Genomic DNA, 17,097 nt, shown 5'->3' on the forward strand with positions numbered 1-17,097 from the left:
CTCTGGAGAAGAAATCAAGAGACCACAAGCCCTGCCCTGATTTTCCTGCCCACAGGCACCCTGTGGTTTGCTGCCCTGGCCCTGCGCTCTGAAAATCCACAGGAAGTTCATCAGGTCCCTGATGGCAGGGGTGAGTTAATGGCTGCCGGCCTCCTCCCACCCTACCATTCATTCTCCTCCCTTGCCCCAGCAGCCCTGTTCATCCCCTTGAGTGCACATGACTTTCTCACTTCCCCACTGTAACCTCCACATCCTGGCTCACCCCCCATAAGGAGCACTTGAAATATTGCTGCTTCACTGCATACAGACTGAGCTACCCTCCCCATTCCAGCCTCAACTCTCCTCCAGCACATCCCACTGCTCGCATGGCTTCCCCACTCTCGTGGTTACAGGACTAGCTGCACCTCTGTCCTCTCTAGTCTCACTGAGTGCATCCTCTCAGCTGTCAGGCCTCGTGTCTTTACTCCTCACGCAATTCTCCCACTCTTAGACTGGGCCCTGGGCTACAGCACCCGTGTATCAGCTGTGTTCTGGCACCTGCAGTGCTTCCCTCTATGGGGGTCTGTGACCAGTGGTCTTCTACAGAGGAACCCCAGACTTCTTAAAAACCAGACTAGTAGGAGGTCGAGCCAGAATCCTCAGTGCCAAGGACTCTGCCACTGTCCCTTAACCATCGTCAAGTGTTTGCTGAAGAATGGCTTACCCTGAGCCATTCTTTTGCTTCCTGCTTGTTTCTCCTCACAGCCCCATTAAACTAAACCCCTGTATTCACACAGTAAACATCCCAGTGGCTCTCAAACTTTTTTACTTGTGACCCCTTTCATATAACAAGTCTCTGAGTGCGACCGCCCCCCCCCCCATAAATTAAAAATACTTTTAAATATATTTAACACCATTATAAGCGCTGGAGGCAAAGCGGAGTCTGGGGTGGAGGTTGACAGCTTGCGACCCCCCATGTAGTAACCTCGTGACCCCCTGAGGGGTCCTGACCCCCAGTTTGAGAACCCCCGAATTAAGTCATCCCCTCCCCTCCTGTTGGCCTCCAAAGGGGACGGGTGAGGGACTTGGCTCTGTCAAACCACAGGTTGCCCTGCAGTGAGGAGCTCCGCTCTGCCAAACCATAGGAAGTTGGACAGAGCAAAGGTCCCCTCTGATGAGCCATAGGCTGCTCTACAGAAAGGGGCTTCTCTACAGCTTCTCCCCACAAGGCCTTCTCCTGTTCCGCAGGGCCGAAGGGCTGCTTTTCCCCATCAGAAGGTTTGTGAAGTACAAAATGTGAATCCCCTGTGGTCTGCTTCAGCTACAAGACTCCCCTTCTGCCTACCCTGTCCCCATACGTTAGCCCCTATCAAACATAGGGGGCAGGCGAGGAGAAGAGTTACTGCCCATTGAGGCAGAGCATGAGAGCTTGCACTTCTGCTAATGAGGAGACACATTCTGTGTCTGACAAACTTCCTTTGCCCTGCGAGAGGGAAGTCCTGCTCTGATGAGCCTAATTCCGTATTGAGCGCTGGGGGAATTGGAGGGAGGTCATGTGTGGTGGCATAAGTAATTTTCTAATACAGACTCTCTGAACACATATACCAGAAATTAAGCTGAATGCATAATACTCCTTAGCCCAGTCAAGTGCCACATAATGCATGTCACCGTGAAAAAACTTATTTAGTAGAAAACTAGAGAACAATCAAAAGGACTCCATATATAAAAAATAAATGTGCAAATGCAGTCAGAAATAACTACCCAACCCATTCACGTATATATATTGCAGAAACAAACAAAAATTAAATATCCCTGCTATACAGAGGCCATGTTGCCTAGTGGCTAGAGAACTGGACTGGGACTCAGGAGAGCTGTATTCTAGTCCTGGTTCTCACTCTGGCCTGCTGAGTGACCTTGGGGGGAAAAATAATCACAGTGCCTCAGTTTCCCAATCTGTAAAATGGGGATATACCACTTAGCTTCTTTGTAAAATGCTTTGACATCTACTGATGAAAAGTACTGTATACGAGATAGGTATTATTATTATTATTTATTTATTACATCACACACTTTAATGAGGACACCAAAATTTTCACTGACCTGGGAAACATGAGGGTTTAAACAGAATTAGGACAACAATTCATAGTCAAATCTAGTTGTTCAGGTCATCTGGTCGTAGGTTCCTCCAGCACCACCACAGAATGCACTAACTCAGGGGTTCTCAAACTTTTGTACTGGTGACCCCTTTCACATAGCAAGCCTCTGAGTGCGACCCTCCCTTATCAATTAAAAACACTTTTTAATGTATTTAATACCATTATAAATGCTGGAGGCAAAGCGGGGTTTGGGGTGGAGGCTGACAGCTTGCGACCCCCCATGTAATAGCCTTGTGACCCCGAGGGGTCCCAACCCCCAGTTTGAGAACCCCTGCACTAATTACTCCTGCACTTTTCCTAATGTCGCCATTGTGTTGCTGCCACCTTTCTTTCTGTGGATGCTAGTACTTCTCCAGCTAACCTCTCCCAGATCCTTTCCAACAGCACAATTCAGACTCTATTCCATCATTGCTGTCAAATGTCTCTCTCTCTCCCCCTACTTTATCCATTACCTCTTATCTGCTCTGGCTCCACATGAGGGAGGACATGATACCACCTCAAAATATATTAGGCCAGATCCTCAGCTGTGTCAGTCAGCATAGTTCTATTGGCTTCACCAAGGAGGATCATTACTAAGCATGCAGCCCATAGTAAGTGGCAGTGCATAGAGGATCCCTGGGAGGCACTGTGCCTCAGAGATGCACAACTCCTTGTGGGGCTCCCTGCTTGTATGGGAGATGGACAGAGTAATTTGTTATACCCCTTTGAAGGATGCAGCATACTTCACTCATGTGGCCAGCCAGTTCCACTGGCTAGCGTGGGTGGGTGGCAGAGCCATGGTTCCACCTAATCTTTGCCTCTCCTTGCACCTTGGGGGAGCATCCGGGCTGCCACTCCTCTGCGCCTTTGGCTGCTGGGGTTGCAGTTGTGTCTGGATCTTACACAGCTGCAAAGGTGAGAAGAATCCTTATTCCTTCCTTCTGCGCTGCACAGCCACGTAAGGGCTATCATGATGTAGCCCTAGATCACTAATCCTGGGATTAGCCCAAACATTTGCTGAGTCAGAAGAAGAAAATACATTTTGTCAAACTGAGAAGAACAAGATGGTCCTGGGGGTAACTGCTTAGAACAGATATCCGAATATGACAAAGACTCTTGGGTACCACTGATTTCAGCAACAGAGCAGGAGCTCTTCACTTCCCTGGAGCTGCCACAGTACAAACATGCCAAATACTTTTCGAGGAACATCCAACCACATGCTCTTAAAAGACACATAAATTTAAAAACAAAACAAAATGAAAAATACTCACGATTTCAACTCCCACACCTGAACACGTCTCATTTTCAGCAAGCCACAGATTCATAGCATCATTGATGTTAAGGCCAGAAGGGGTAATCATCTAGTTTGGACTCCTGCATAAAACAGGCCATAGAACCTTACCCCGGGATTCCTGAATCAAGCACATAACTTCTGGGAGAGCTTATTCATAGCTTAAGAAAAAGGCACTATTGTTTCAGACTGACTCTGAATAGACTTTTTTAGTTACTTCTCAGCTAATGAGTGCCTGTATATCCTCCTATACTATCCTGTATTGGAGTGACAGCAAGAAAATTGTTACATTCAAATACCCACTACCTAGAGCAGTGTGGAAGAAACCATCAACCTCCGACCACCAACCCATTTATTATTGCCCCATTAAAAAACAGGTAGCTCAAATGCATTTTGTATAATTGCAATTATCAAACATCCAGGAAATCACCAGTTAAGACATTAACCTGCACAGCACCTCATTTCACATACTTGATTTGCCAATCATATTACCCCAAGACACACAGACTCCATCTCCTATAGCAAATGCTTTGTCAAATCTAGAATCACTCATAATGCATACATCCAATTCCTGACAGCCACACTCCTATCCTAACTTGTAACTCAGATGTCATGCTTTCTCTTGTACTAATACTACCATTACTATGTATTTAACTCTGACCACACTAAATGTGTTGAGAGAGTGCAACACATAGAGTGACCACTGATGTATTCTGTTAGCCAGCGAGAATAATCCCAACGTGTTTTATCTTACATGGGGAAATACATCCATTTGCAATATGTCCCATTCTACATTCAGCTGATAGATTTTGGTGCCATAATCAAAAGAAAGTTGTGTTCATTTTTTTAAATGACTATGGTCTTAATCCTGCAAACACTTGGATAGCTTTAATCACATGCTTAGGCTCCATAACTTCAATGGGACTAGCTATGTAAGTAAAGTCAGGCAGGCGTATAACTGTTCGCAAGACCAGGGGCGTTGCTTGGTTCATAGAGTCTATTTCAGAGAAAAAAGGCTACTTTAATTTGATTTAGTTTAATTTAATTTATATCACAGGGGTGGGCAAACTTACTGACCCTCCAAGCCACATACGACAATCTTCAGAAGTTTGAGAGCCGGGGTACACCTGCTGGGGCTCAGGGCTTCAGCCCCGCGGGAGGCACCTGCCGGGGCTCGGGGCTTCAGTTACACTAATATGACTGCACGTAGAGTCCTGAGCATTATTCCCAGATCTGCTCTGGACTTTTGTGACGTGGGGCAAGTCACTTATCTCTGTAAAAATGCAAATAATACCTTACGGGTCATTCTGGGCAACTGTGGGGCGTAACTCATGCTTATAAAGCACTTGGATGAAAGGTGCTATAGAAATGCAAAGCATTATGGGCCATATTCTGCCATCGTGCTCAAGTTGAGTAGACCCTTGTTCCGTGAATCTCACTGAAATCGAGGAACTGTTTATGGAGTAAATACTAGAAGTGTGGAGTTTGCAAACAGGGGCAAATGTAGCCTCCCAGTTCAGTGGTTGCACCATCCCCTTCCCCCCCACACACACTTCTCACCCCCCTGCTAGCTTGAGGCTTCCTGCAGCACCCTCCATCATTTGGGGGGCCCTCTCAAATGGGGAGCTTGGAGCAAAATACCCCTTTCTCCCTCCCATTCCGCAGTGGGCAGCCCTGCCTGTGTGAGTGCGCATCCAGGCCTGATTTCTGTGGGCACACTTGCACCCATGGATCCTGGCTAGAGCTGCCACTGGTTTGCATGTAGAAAAAGGACACAAAGGGCCTGATTCTCTTCTCATTCCAGTCTACACTGGTGTAACTAGGATTGCCAACACTGTATTTCAGAAATACTGGACAGTTTTCTTAGCACAAACCTGCTCCTCACCCCCCTTGTTGGCTCATGTCTGTTCCACTTCATGGTCCTCAGCACCGAGATGAGTCCTTACACGGAGCCCTCCCAGAAGCCTTTGCCTCCCCCTCCCAGGTCCCTACTCTTTACCCCTCCCCGCTGGTGAACCTCAGATCCGTCCCACTTCCCAGAGAGCCAGCACGATTTCGGCAGGTTGAGAACCCGGGCCCAGCACACAGAGCAGGGCCCAGGGTACCGCCCTGGCTGCGCTCCCAGCCACATGAGACTGGGACATGTGCGGTATTGCTGCCAGACCTTGCATGCGTGCAGCTTATGTTCTGGGTTTTTTTTCACTGGGACCAGTGTTCCCTTAGTGGAGCCCAGTGAAAAAATAAATGGCACATTTTCACCAGCAATCAGCAAGGCTGTACGAAAACGAGCCAGGAGGCAATCCTCGTTGAAATAGGGGATCAAAGGCATCCCGAACTGATTAAATAACATATTGCCTGTCTCGTACTTAAATAAGGGACAGCTCTTATAATATGGGCCTATGGGCAACGCTAGGTAAAACTACTGGCCTCCAGTGGAGTTACTCCCAGTTTACACTGGTGTAGGTGAGAGGAGAATCAGAGTCCTTAAGAAAAAACTGAGACCTAATGAGTTGTATTGAATTTCTCTGCTCTTGCAAAATCTATGTTTCTAAAAAATAGTTTGGCTAAAAATTACTTTGAGGGAGGAAAAAAGGCCTGTGAAAGGCCAACTGCTGAAGAAACATTTCCTGCTTGCCAAGGCTCTTATGAGCTCCTTTTCTGCAGCTGTCTGAATGCTTTAGTCCTGAAGGAAAAGAACTCTGCCGAATTTTAGTTTCCAGGAACTGACACTAGGGGGAGTAAAACAGAATAAAAGATTAGAGAGAAGCAAAGAAACCACGGAAGAGTTAAAGGAAGAAAAGAATCAGTGTTTTGATGGGTTGATTCTTTGAGTGAGCACCTTTGGATGGCTGCTCCTGTACTCACGCTCCCTGTTTCATTCTTTTACACATTGCAGGTCACACGTGGAATCCGCTGCGATGAGGTATGTTCTACAGAAGGGGCCAGGTGGGAAGAGCTCAAGGTCTTCCTCCAATCTGATGCAGCAGGAATGGGGTGGGGGGTAACACAGAGTCTTTGGTGGCAGCCTGGAGTCAGATATAAAGAAGCAGGGGAGTATTTCTAAAACTGCATCCAGGTATGTAACAAAGAAGAATAAACGTGGCCACATACAAAACAATGAAGGAGGGCTGTGAGACCCAGGTCCAGCAATTGTAAGCCCAGGTTTACAATGCAGTGTGGACACTCGTGTGGGCTTGGAAACACCGAGTCCACTAATCCAGGTCCAACAGACCCGGGTTTACAATGCAGTGTAGACATGCCCTTGGCAATCCTGGACAAATCACTTAACCTTTCTGTACTTCAGGCTCCCTACCTCTAAAAAAGTAGTAATAATATTTACCTACCTCACAGGAGTATCGCGAGGCTATTTGTTTTAATGTTGGTAAAATGCTTTCAGATCCTTGGGTGGAAGGTGACAGAGAAGCCTAAAGTGATTTTATTATGAAGTGCCATTCTCTGATATGTATCAGTTAAATGTCAGACCCATAACATGTGTTTGCTAATGTAAATTTCCTCTGGGACAATTCCTTTGCCCACCAATTGTATGTGGATTTTGAATGACCGCTGGGGAAATTGGAATCCGTAAAAGTAAAATACTGAAGGTAAACCTCTGATGCATACACAATCCTGCTTCCCTATGTGTTATGTTACTTAAAGGGAAACTATATCTTTATGCTATAGGCCAGTATTGTGAAATGATTAAGAAGCACAACCAATTTTATAAAATTCAATCAAAATAGCAATGAAAAAGTAGATTTCCAAAGCCACCCCTTGTGAGTGGGAAAAACTCCTGGGAAAAATCCAGAAAGCCCCTCACCTTATCTTCCTTCCAATCCCTCCCTTCAGATCAGCTGTGCCTCCTACAGAGCACTACCAGTTGAAAATGGTTTGGCTAGGTAGCGAGTTGAGATCCCCTGCTTAGGGTAAAACAGCTTGTGCTCCCCTTCCTTCTGTTCTGTCTCATTTACTTCTTGCACTTTGTCATAAACTAGGCCCTGATCCTGCAAACACTTATGCATGAGCTTGATTGCAAGGGCAATTCCATTGAAGTAAGTGACACTGTTCACATGCATAAGTGTTTGTAGATGCAAGGCCCTACATTGTTAGCTTTTTGTGGCATGACTGTCTTTTACTGTGTTTGTACAGTCAGTGCAATGGGGTCCTGATCCTTGGCTGATGCCCCTAAGAAATACTATAGTACAAAATTAAAACTAATACTATAAACAAATGTTGCTATCTTTTATTATCAGAATGCATGTTGGAATCCATGTCTTTGCACAGAAATATAAATGTGAAAAACAGAACTATCCCAGATTTTGTTTAAATGAGCTCCTTAGTCATTTCTGCACCAGAAATTATAAAGCTCTTTTATGTTTGAAAAGCAGAACAGGATTCCTTGAAGCAATAAAAATAACACATCTATAGCATTTTACATTTTCAAAGCATTCTACAAACATCAGCTATGCCTCACAATCCCTGTGAGAAAGGTGGATCAGTATTATCATCTGCAGTTCGCACAAAGAGAAACTGAGGTGAAGCAACTTGATGAAACCACACATCAAGTGAGTTTCACAGCTGGGGTTATGTCACATGATTTCCTGACTCCCCTGCCAACACTGTGCTCAGTCCTCCAGGCTACTTGCTGTCAGGGACTCTGCATGCTGTTAGTTGACCCCTTCTTGCAGGGGAAGATGCATCTGCAGTCATTTCCACAACTAGATCCACAGGTTGGAAATACATATTTGTGCATCACAGTCAATTTGGTAAAAACAGGGCAGCTGTAAAGACACAGAGATGTCCTGCCAAACAAAAGTTAACTGTGAGGATCTTTATGACTGTAGAAATGGTCAAATAATATTAGAATAATGCAAGGGTTCTCAAACTGGGGGTCATGAGGTTATTACATGGGGGTCACTGGCTGTCAGCCCCACACATGGCAGGTCTCTGGCTCTAAAGAAAGGGTGTCAAAATAGAAGTTTGCCCAAGGTGCAATTTTCCCTAAGGCCAGTCCTGGGATTGAGACAACATTAGAGAGCTTGATTGTTCAGCAGCTGAAGAACTGCATTAAACCGCAGACCAATCAACATACTGAAAGCAGCCAGACTCACAGGCAGGGGTGATCCTGGGGAAGGCTTGCAAGGGCTATAGCCATCCCAAAATTTGACCTAGTGCACCCATAGCCACCCCTCCCAGCACAAAGCACAAACATTTTGCAGAAGTAAGGGTGGCGTGGTATGACATTGCCGCCTTTACTTCTGCATTTCTGTGCTGCTGCTGGCAGTGGCGCTGCCTTCAGATCTGGGCACCCAGCCAGCAGCCACCACTCTCTGGCCGCCCAGCTCTGAAGGCAGTGCCTGCCATCAGCAGCAGCGCAGAAGTAAGGGTGGCAATGGGGCGCTAAATCTGCTGTGAACAGTGATATTGACAATGTTTCTTCGTCCCCCGCCCCCCAGTATTAAACAGTAACTATTTAACTCAAGAGGCTTGCTGTGTGAAAGTGGTCGCCAGTACAAAAAGTTTGAGAACCAACTAGCATGATGGATTAGAATGACTTTCCTGCCATTTAAAAAAAAATTTTTTTTTTATTTACTAAATAACATTTCTCCAGTTCTAACTTTAGTATGTTACCCTAGATCACTGCTGCCAAAGGGAGAGAAATAAAGTCATGTTTATCTAGGATATTTTTTCTTTTTTTCAGAGAAGAAGTCAATTTATAAGAACAGCAAAATACAACGGACCTCTAGCCATTTTGGAATGGGGTACATTCAGACTGGACATTTAACTACTGCTGTACCTGATCTCTGCATCAATGGAAGACCTTTGTCCACAGGGCTGTCTCACCAGCCCCAAATTCAATTTTTTTAAAAAGTGAACCGAGTAACTGAGTACAGGAAAGGCTTTATAGTGTGCACAACCTACGGTTATCTCTGCACTCAACAGGGCCGGCTCCAGGCACCAGCTTAACAAGCAGGTGCTTGGGGCGGCCAAGGGAGAGGGGCGGCACCTGCGGCAATTCAGGGGCGGCAGGTCCCTCACTCCCTCTAGGAGCGAAGGACCTGCCGCTGAACTGCCGCCGCCGATCGTGGCTTTTTTTTTCTTTTCTTTCCCAATTGCCGCTGCCGATCGCGGCTTTTTTTTTTTTTTTTTTGCTTGGGGCGGCAGAAATGCTGGAGCCGGCCCTGGCACTCAAAAAACATTGTGCACTCATATCATGTGCCTGAGGGGAATGCATGATGGAAATACACATGAGATGGGCTTTGTTCATTAACAGGTCCTGTTTGGGCTATGATAAATATATGATTTTTTTTAAATGAATGGAATCAAAGGTGCCCCAAAACTAGAGATGAGTTCAAGCAATAATGTTCATTTGAATTGACATTGCAAGCACCTCAGAAATGGGGCTGAAGGGAGAGAAAATGGCAAGAGGGGTTGCTCAGTCCATTGCAAATATAGGGGCCATTTGCAAAATGTGGAGTAAGGTTTAGTTTTTGAACACCAGCATGATGCAAAAGCTACGGGTGTTCTGATCTGGGACCTCAATTCTGTACCTGAACTAGAAGTAATGGTAGAGAAAGGGGATTATTCATGTTCTTTCTTTATTATATGTTAAGTGCCCTTGTTTTCATTTTTTATTTTATTTATTTTTTCCTGGGAATTTATCAGTGTTTATTACCACAACAACAAAAGGAGGTGAAAATCAGTGCAAAAAACTATTAATAATTTTTCTGGGTAAATATCGGGGTCTATTTTGGTGGACAGAAAGATGGGGGGGGGGGGGAGTATTCAGTAGATTAATGCTTTGAATTCCGATCATCAATGCGGTTTTCTGCAGAACTAAAACAGAACTCAAAACACAATGCCGCAATGTTTAAGAAAACAATATATCCCTAATCCCCAAATAAAACTTTTCATTTGAATAAACAGTTTATTGTTGTAGATTTAGAACTATTAGCCTATAAATATTTACATTTAATAATTGGGCCACACCATGTGCAGCGCATACACTCAACTTCATCCTTTAAGCTGTGAGACTAAACTTTGTAGTTCTGGCTCATCTCTACAGACACATACATTCTACAATATCATATTTTAATCCTAGGCTTGATTGCTAAATCTGAATTTAGAGCCAGCTTCTGCTCTCAGTTACATCAGTTTGGAGTAATTCAATTGAAATCAGTGGAGTTCTCCAGTTCTGCACCAGAATTTGTCCTTTTACTCAACAGTGTTTTTAGTGGTGGTAGCCTGAAGCCCAAACTGGAAGCACTGTGTCTCAATAAGAAGGACTGACCACTTGTTCATGGGTATGCAGAACCATGGAAATGAAGGCCCCAATTCAGTAATGAACAGGAGCAGACTCAGTTGATCCTACATGGTTAAGCAAGAGCTGAATGAGGGTCTTAATGATCAATGCACATTCATTGCTTGGCCATATCATAACTGCACAGCTGTCATGCCAGTTTTTTGCGCATGTGAAGAAAAAATATGTTTACGGTGTCTAAAATCATGTCAAAAACATTATTTGTTCTATACTCAGCGAACTGGGGGATTCCAAATATGTTAGTGAAACTAGTCACCATGGAGCTCTCTGCTTTGAAATACACCTCATCTTTCATTGCTCAGAATAAGGGAGAAATGCAGTCGAGACAAAGAAAAGAGCTATATTAGAATGATTTGCCTGGATTCCCAAGGTGTCTTTTATCCGATTCAATAGCAAATGCTGCTAATGAACTGCAATGTTAACACATCACCTAAAGCAGTAATGTGATACTTGTAAGTAATTTTGTGGGGGGGGGGGGGAGAGAGAATAAACCGTTGTGTAGGGTATCTGTTAATTGATTTGCTTCCTTTAGCATCATTTTAATTAAGACTTCTGGTTTGGAACAGGAGAGAGGATGTGGTCATGGAGGGAAGCTGTACCTTTACTTATCTTTATGAACAACTCTTTCCTTCACACCCTTGCAGAACTGCACAGGAAAATGAGATGACAATAACAGGAAAAAAAGGACATTACAGTCAGTGAATGAGCAGGGTTGGGGAGTCAAGGTTAATAATATAGATCAGGCAAATTTAAAGGGCTGAAGAATAATGCTCTAGGGGAACATGGGCTAGGAATGAAAAATATATTATGGATGGGAGTTTCAAAAGCACTCAGGAGTGGCCTAGCTCTGCCATTGATTTCAATGGGAGCAATGTGAATGTATGATAACTCTTCCCCACTAACTCTGTCTCACAGGCGATGGACATAATAGGCTGCCGCTACCCTGCCACCTGGGCCATGGTAGCCCCGTCTGCGCTCCGCCTCTTCCCCTCCCTGCTCCACCCCTTCCCGAGGCCTCCACCACTGCTTGGCAACTGAGCGTTTCCTCTCCTCCACTCCACCCCCCATCTCCAGAGGTCCCTGCCGCTCACCGCATCCTTGTGGGTGGTGGAGGCCTCACAGGGGCGGGGGGATGCAGGGGATGAGAGATGCGGAGAGCGCACCTGGCAGGGGCCTCGGGAGAAGGGGTGTGTGGAGGAGAGGAGGAATGCAACAAGCAGCGATGTGGGGTGGGGCGAGCGGCAGGGGCTGGCATGGAGTGTGAACGGGGCCACGGGTGGAAGAGGTGGGGGTCGAGCGAAGAAGATGTGGGACAGGGAGCTAACCTACCCCAGGGGAAGCTTCACCTACCGCCCATGCTCTGCCTCTGTGCTGTCTACTTAGACTGCAAGCTCTTCAAAGCAAGGCTTGGCTTACTATGGGTCTATAACAGGGGTCGGCAACCTTTCAGAAGTGGTGTGCCAAGTCTTCATTTATTCACTCTAATTTAAGGTTTCACGTGCCAGTAATACATTTTAACATTTTTAGAAGGTCTCTTTCTATAAGTCTATAATATATAACTAAACTATTGTTGTATGTAAAGTAAATAAGGTTTTTAAAATGTTTAAGAAGCTTCATCTAAAATTAATTTAAAATGCAGAGCCCCCCCGGACTGGTGGCCAGGACCCGGGCAGTGTGAGTGCCACTGAAAATCAGCTCGCGTGCCACCTTCGGCATGCGTGCCATAGGTTGCCTACCCCTGGTCTATAAAGTGCCTAGCACACGTTAGTGCACTATGGTCAACATTTTCAGAAGTGCTCATTAATTCTGTATTCTTCCGGAGGGCTTTTACCCTGCACCATTGAACTCAATGGGACCTCTGCCCACGATCAAGTCCTGTTTGTGTGCCCAACTTGAGCCACCTTGTGCCTAGTTTTCAGAGATGCTGAGCACCCAAAGCTCTCAGTGAAGTCATTGGAGTGACTCTGGATTTATACCAGTGAGAACGATTTCAGAATTGGCCCCCTGATACGCAGACAACTACATTCCCTATTTCCTACTGGACCATGCTCCTTACTCCTAGCAATACAGAGTAATGATGGATTGTCTCATTTAGATGAGAAAACAAACATTTACTTGTATGTCACCTACTAACAGTTAGGGTTTCGTATACACCATGCATTTTTAATGAGAGAAGTAAGCAATCAATACATTTAGTGACACCAGGGCCGGTGCAAGGAAGTTTCGCGCCCTAGGCGAAACTTCCACCTTGCCCCCCCTCCCCCGAGCCCCGCGGCAGTTCCCCACCCCCCCTCCGCCCTGCCCCCACGGCAGCTTCCCTCCCTGCCCTGAGGCGCCCCTCCCCCCGGGGAGCCGTGCGGCAGCTCCCCACCCCAGCTCACCTCTGCTCCGCCTCCTCCGCGAGCACGCTGCCCCCACTCTAATTCTCCTCCCAGGCTTGCAGCGCCAAACAGCTGATTGGCGCTGCAAGCCTGGGAGGCGGGAGAAGTGGAGCGGCGACCGCGCGCTCGGGGAGGAACGCTGTAAAAAAAAAAATTGGGGGCACCGCTTTTTGGTGCCCCCAAATCTTGGCGCCCTAGGCAACTGCCTAGTTCGCCTTAATGGTAGCACTGGCCCTGAGTGACACACAATTGTCCAGCAGCAGCTGGAATTGTTCACTAGACGGACAGAGAGCGAGAGAGTCAAATTCTGCTCCCAGTTACACCACTGTAAATCAGGAGTAATTGTTGAAGTCAATGGGCCTGACTGTGCTCTTACTCATACAGATATAAAATAGGAGTAATTCCACAGAACTCACTGGAGTTGCATTGGTATAAAAGCAGTGGCAGTGAGACGGCAATCAGTCCCAGTGAATCAGGTCGCACTGTATACATCTGGTAACTGAGAGAAGAATCTTCTCCCATGTTTCCCAAACAGGACTGTAGCGAGGCGGCCTGGCTCCCAGCCGCCCCTGTGAGGGACGAGCCAGAACAGCCGCCAGAGTGGGCGGAGTCACCGCCGCCTGTCCCCGCCCCCCGGAAGTCAAGGGGCGGGACAGGAAGTATAAAGGCCAAGCCACAGCGCTCAGTTGCTGGCCGGCCGCGGGAGAGGACAGACGCTGGTGCCCGAGCTCCCGCTGGGCTGAGCCTGCCCAGAGCCCGGTATCCTGAGGAGGACTGGCCGAGCCTGCCCAGAGCCCGGTATCCTGAGGAGCGGCCTGAGCTTCCCCCCGCCGAGGGTCCGGAGGAACCGACCAACCTACACAGCGGGCCTGAGCCCTGACCTTACTGTTTGTTTGCTTAGTCCCTGCCTAAGGGCCTGAGCCCTATACTACGGTTGACTGCCCGCCCGACCTAGGCCTGGGCGTGCAAGACTGAACTGCTCCCAGCCTCGTGTAGCAAGGCGGCCTGGCTCCCAGCCGCCCCTGTGAGGGACGAGCCCCACCCCGGAACGTCTACACGTGGTGCCTTCTCTGAGGAGTTCCGCCCAGGATGTGGGCGCGAACCCTCGACACCGGGGAGAGAGGGGCTGGGGGAGAAAGATCCCCCTCCCGAGAGATGGATCTGTCCCAACTCTTGGCCCTGGTGACGGAAACCCAGGAGCGGCAGCAGGCGGCCCAGTCGCAACAGCAAAAGGAGCAGCAGGCCGCACAGCTGCAGCAGCAGCAGCAGCTCGTGGAGCAGCTGGGAACACAACAGAACCAGCTCGTTCAAGACCTAGTCACCCATCACCAGGACTTCCAGCGGCAATGTCTCCAGCAGCTCGCAGTGGCGCTGGCCCGACCTGGGGAGGCACAGCTGGGAGGCACAGCCGGGACCACACGGCCCAGCCCCCCAATCCGGCTGACGAAGATGGTACCCGGCGACGACCCTGAAGCCTTTCTCGTCACCTTCGAGCGGGTGGCAGTCGTCGCCGGCTGGGCCCCAGAGCAATGGGCTTCCATCTTGGCCCCATACTTGACTGGGACTGCGCAGACAGTCTATCGAGGCCTGTCGGTGGAGGCAGCCCAAGATTACAGCCAAGTAAAGGCTGCCATTCTGGACGCCCTGGATGTGAGTCCCGAAACTTTCCGCCAGCGGTTTAGGAGTCTGACCTACCCCACAGGGGCCCGGCCTCGGTGGGTGGCCCAGGAACTCTGGGAGACCTGCAAGCAGTGGTTGCAGCCCGAGCGCCGAACGTCGGAAGAGCTAATGGAGCAGGTGGTGCTAGAGCAGTTCACCCAGGTTCTTCCACCACGGGGAAGGGCCTGGGTCCTTCGCCACAGGCCAGCGACCCTGGCCGCCGCCGTTACATTAATGGAGGACTTCCTCGCGGCGGAGACGCCGATAGGTTCGGGGGTCCGAGTAGCCCCACCAGGGGCGGAGCGCCCTAACCCCGAGAAGAAAGGGACGCCCGCTCGAGCGGATTTACGGGTTTCCTCCCGGGGAACCGAGGACTGGACTCGTGCCCCGGTGGCACCCGGGCGACCCGCTCGGACCCCGATCCCCGCGGGGCGAAGAGACCACCGTAGTCCGCCTGGAAACCACCCTGGGACTCGGCTACGGACGGGATGGGCAACCCTGGGGCCCTGTTTTTCCTGCGGGGAGTACGGCCATCTCCAGTGGGATTGCCCGGGGCTGGAGTGTACCTTTGGTCAGGTCTGCGCAGGGGAGGCTCGTGCCCGTCCCTCACAAGCGGCTAAGATCACCGTACCCGTGGTCATTGAGGGATACCCGACGGTGGCCCTCCTCGACTCGGGATGCGGACAGACGCTAGTCCGCCGACACTTCGTTCCCCTGGCTGACGCCCGACTGGGGGAAATTCGGCTGCAGTGCATCCACGGAGACATACGGCCCTACCGGAGTACCCGGGCCCAACTGACGATTGAGGGGGTCACCCGGTCAATGGTGGTGGGACTTGCCCCTCGACTCGCATACCCAGTGATCCTGGGTCGGGACTGGCCGGAGTTTCCAGCAATCCTCCGCCGCCACGCAGGAGACAACCCGCAGGCCATGCCAGCCTTAGAAGGGGAGGCCCCCGAGAGCGAGGGAGAGGAGAGAGAAGCCCCCGAGACTACCAGCTCGACGGGAGAACCAGAGAACGCTCCCCCAGGGGCGGGGGAGGATCCCTCGCCCACCACGGACTTTTGCCGGGACCAACGGGCCGACCCCACACTTCAGCGGGTGTACGAACAATTGGCCATTGCGGACGGGACTGTCCTCGACCCCGGTCAAGCGGCCCAGTGGCCACACTTTGAGTTGCAGCAGGAGCGCTTGTATCGCGTCGAACGGGACCCCCACACGGGGGAGACCCGGACCCAACTCCTCGTTCCCCGGTGTCATCGACGGGCCGTCATGAAGCTGGCCCACGACGTCCCCGCGGCTGGACACCTCGGTCACGAGAAGACTCTGGCCCGGATCTTGGGATGCTTCTTCTGGCCGGGGGTGTACCAGGAGGTAAAGAATTATTGTAATTCCTGCCCGGATTGCCAGTTGGCCGCCCCGGCATGGACTCCCAAGGCCCCGTTGATCCCGATGCCCTTAATCGAGACCCCCTTCGAGCGCGTGGCCATGGACTTGGTGGGGCCTCTTCCCAAGAGCAGTGCAGGATTTCAATACATCTTAGTGATGTTGGATTATGCCACCCGGTTCCCCGAGGCAATTCCCCTCCGAAACATTACAGCCCGCACCATCGCCGATGAGCTGGTGAAGGTTTTTGCCCGCGTCGGCCTACCCCGCGAGATCCTTATGGATCAGGGGACTAACTTTACTTCGCGTTTGCTTCGGCAGGTGTGTGAACTTCTGGGGGTCAAGCAACTGCGAACGTCAGTCTATCATCCCCAGACCGATGGGCTGGTCGAGAGGTTCAACCGGACCCTAAAAGACATGCTCCATAAGTTTCCCCAGGAGGACCTTCGTCGATGGGATCAGCTACTCCCACCCTTGCTCCTGGCAGTCCGAGAGGTTCCCCAGTCGTCGACTAAGTTCTCGCCATTCGAACTGCTGTACGGCCGTCAACTGCGGTGCCTATTGGACCTAATGAGGGAAACTTGGGAGCAAAACCCCTCAGCAGCCCAGGGCCTCTTAAAGTACGTGCTCCAGCTCCAGGAGCGTCTTCAGCAGGCTGGAGCCCGGGCACGAGAGAATTTGAAAGCCGCCCAGGAGGCGCAAGCCCAGACGTACAACCGGGACGCCCAAACACGGGACTTTCAACCCGGAGACCGGGTATTACTCCTCCTCCCCTCCAGCGAGTCGAAGATTCTGGCTCGCTGGCAAGGGCCGTATGGGGTGGTCCGAAAGGTGGGCCCGGTTACATATGAGATCGACCAGCCCGATCGGAAGAAGAGGATACAGCGGTACCACATCAACCTTCTCAAGCCCTGGCGAGAACGGGAAGGGCTTCTGATTAATCTCTAC

The 17,097-nt window shown here is 49.5% G+C and overlaps 1 protein-coding gene across 1 annotated transcript in view; it reads left to right on the top strand.

Moving 5' to 3' along the window:
* Positions 1 to 9,146, top strand: part of TMEM273 (transmembrane protein 273) — a 29,583-nt gene extending 20,437 nt beyond the window's left edge. The window contains exons 5-6 of the mRNA XM_065408673.1: positions 6,302 to 6,328; positions 9,104 to 9,146. Coding sequence (XP_065264745.1) covers positions 6,302 to 6,328; positions 9,104 to 9,122 — 46 coding nt within the window. The 3' untranslated portion in view covers positions 9,123 to 9,146. The remainder of the gene's footprint in view (positions 1 to 6,301; positions 6,329 to 9,103) is intronic.
* Positions 9,147 to 17,097: the final 7,951 nt, after the last annotated feature.

Source organism: Emys orbicularis, chromosome 7 (genome assembly GCF_028017835.1).
Source record: "Emys orbicularis isolate rEmyOrb1 chromosome 7, rEmyOrb1.hap1, whole genome shotgun sequence".
In the NCBI taxonomy this organism is placed as follows: domain Eukaryota; kingdom Metazoa; phylum Chordata; order Testudines; family Emydidae; genus Emys; species Emys orbicularis.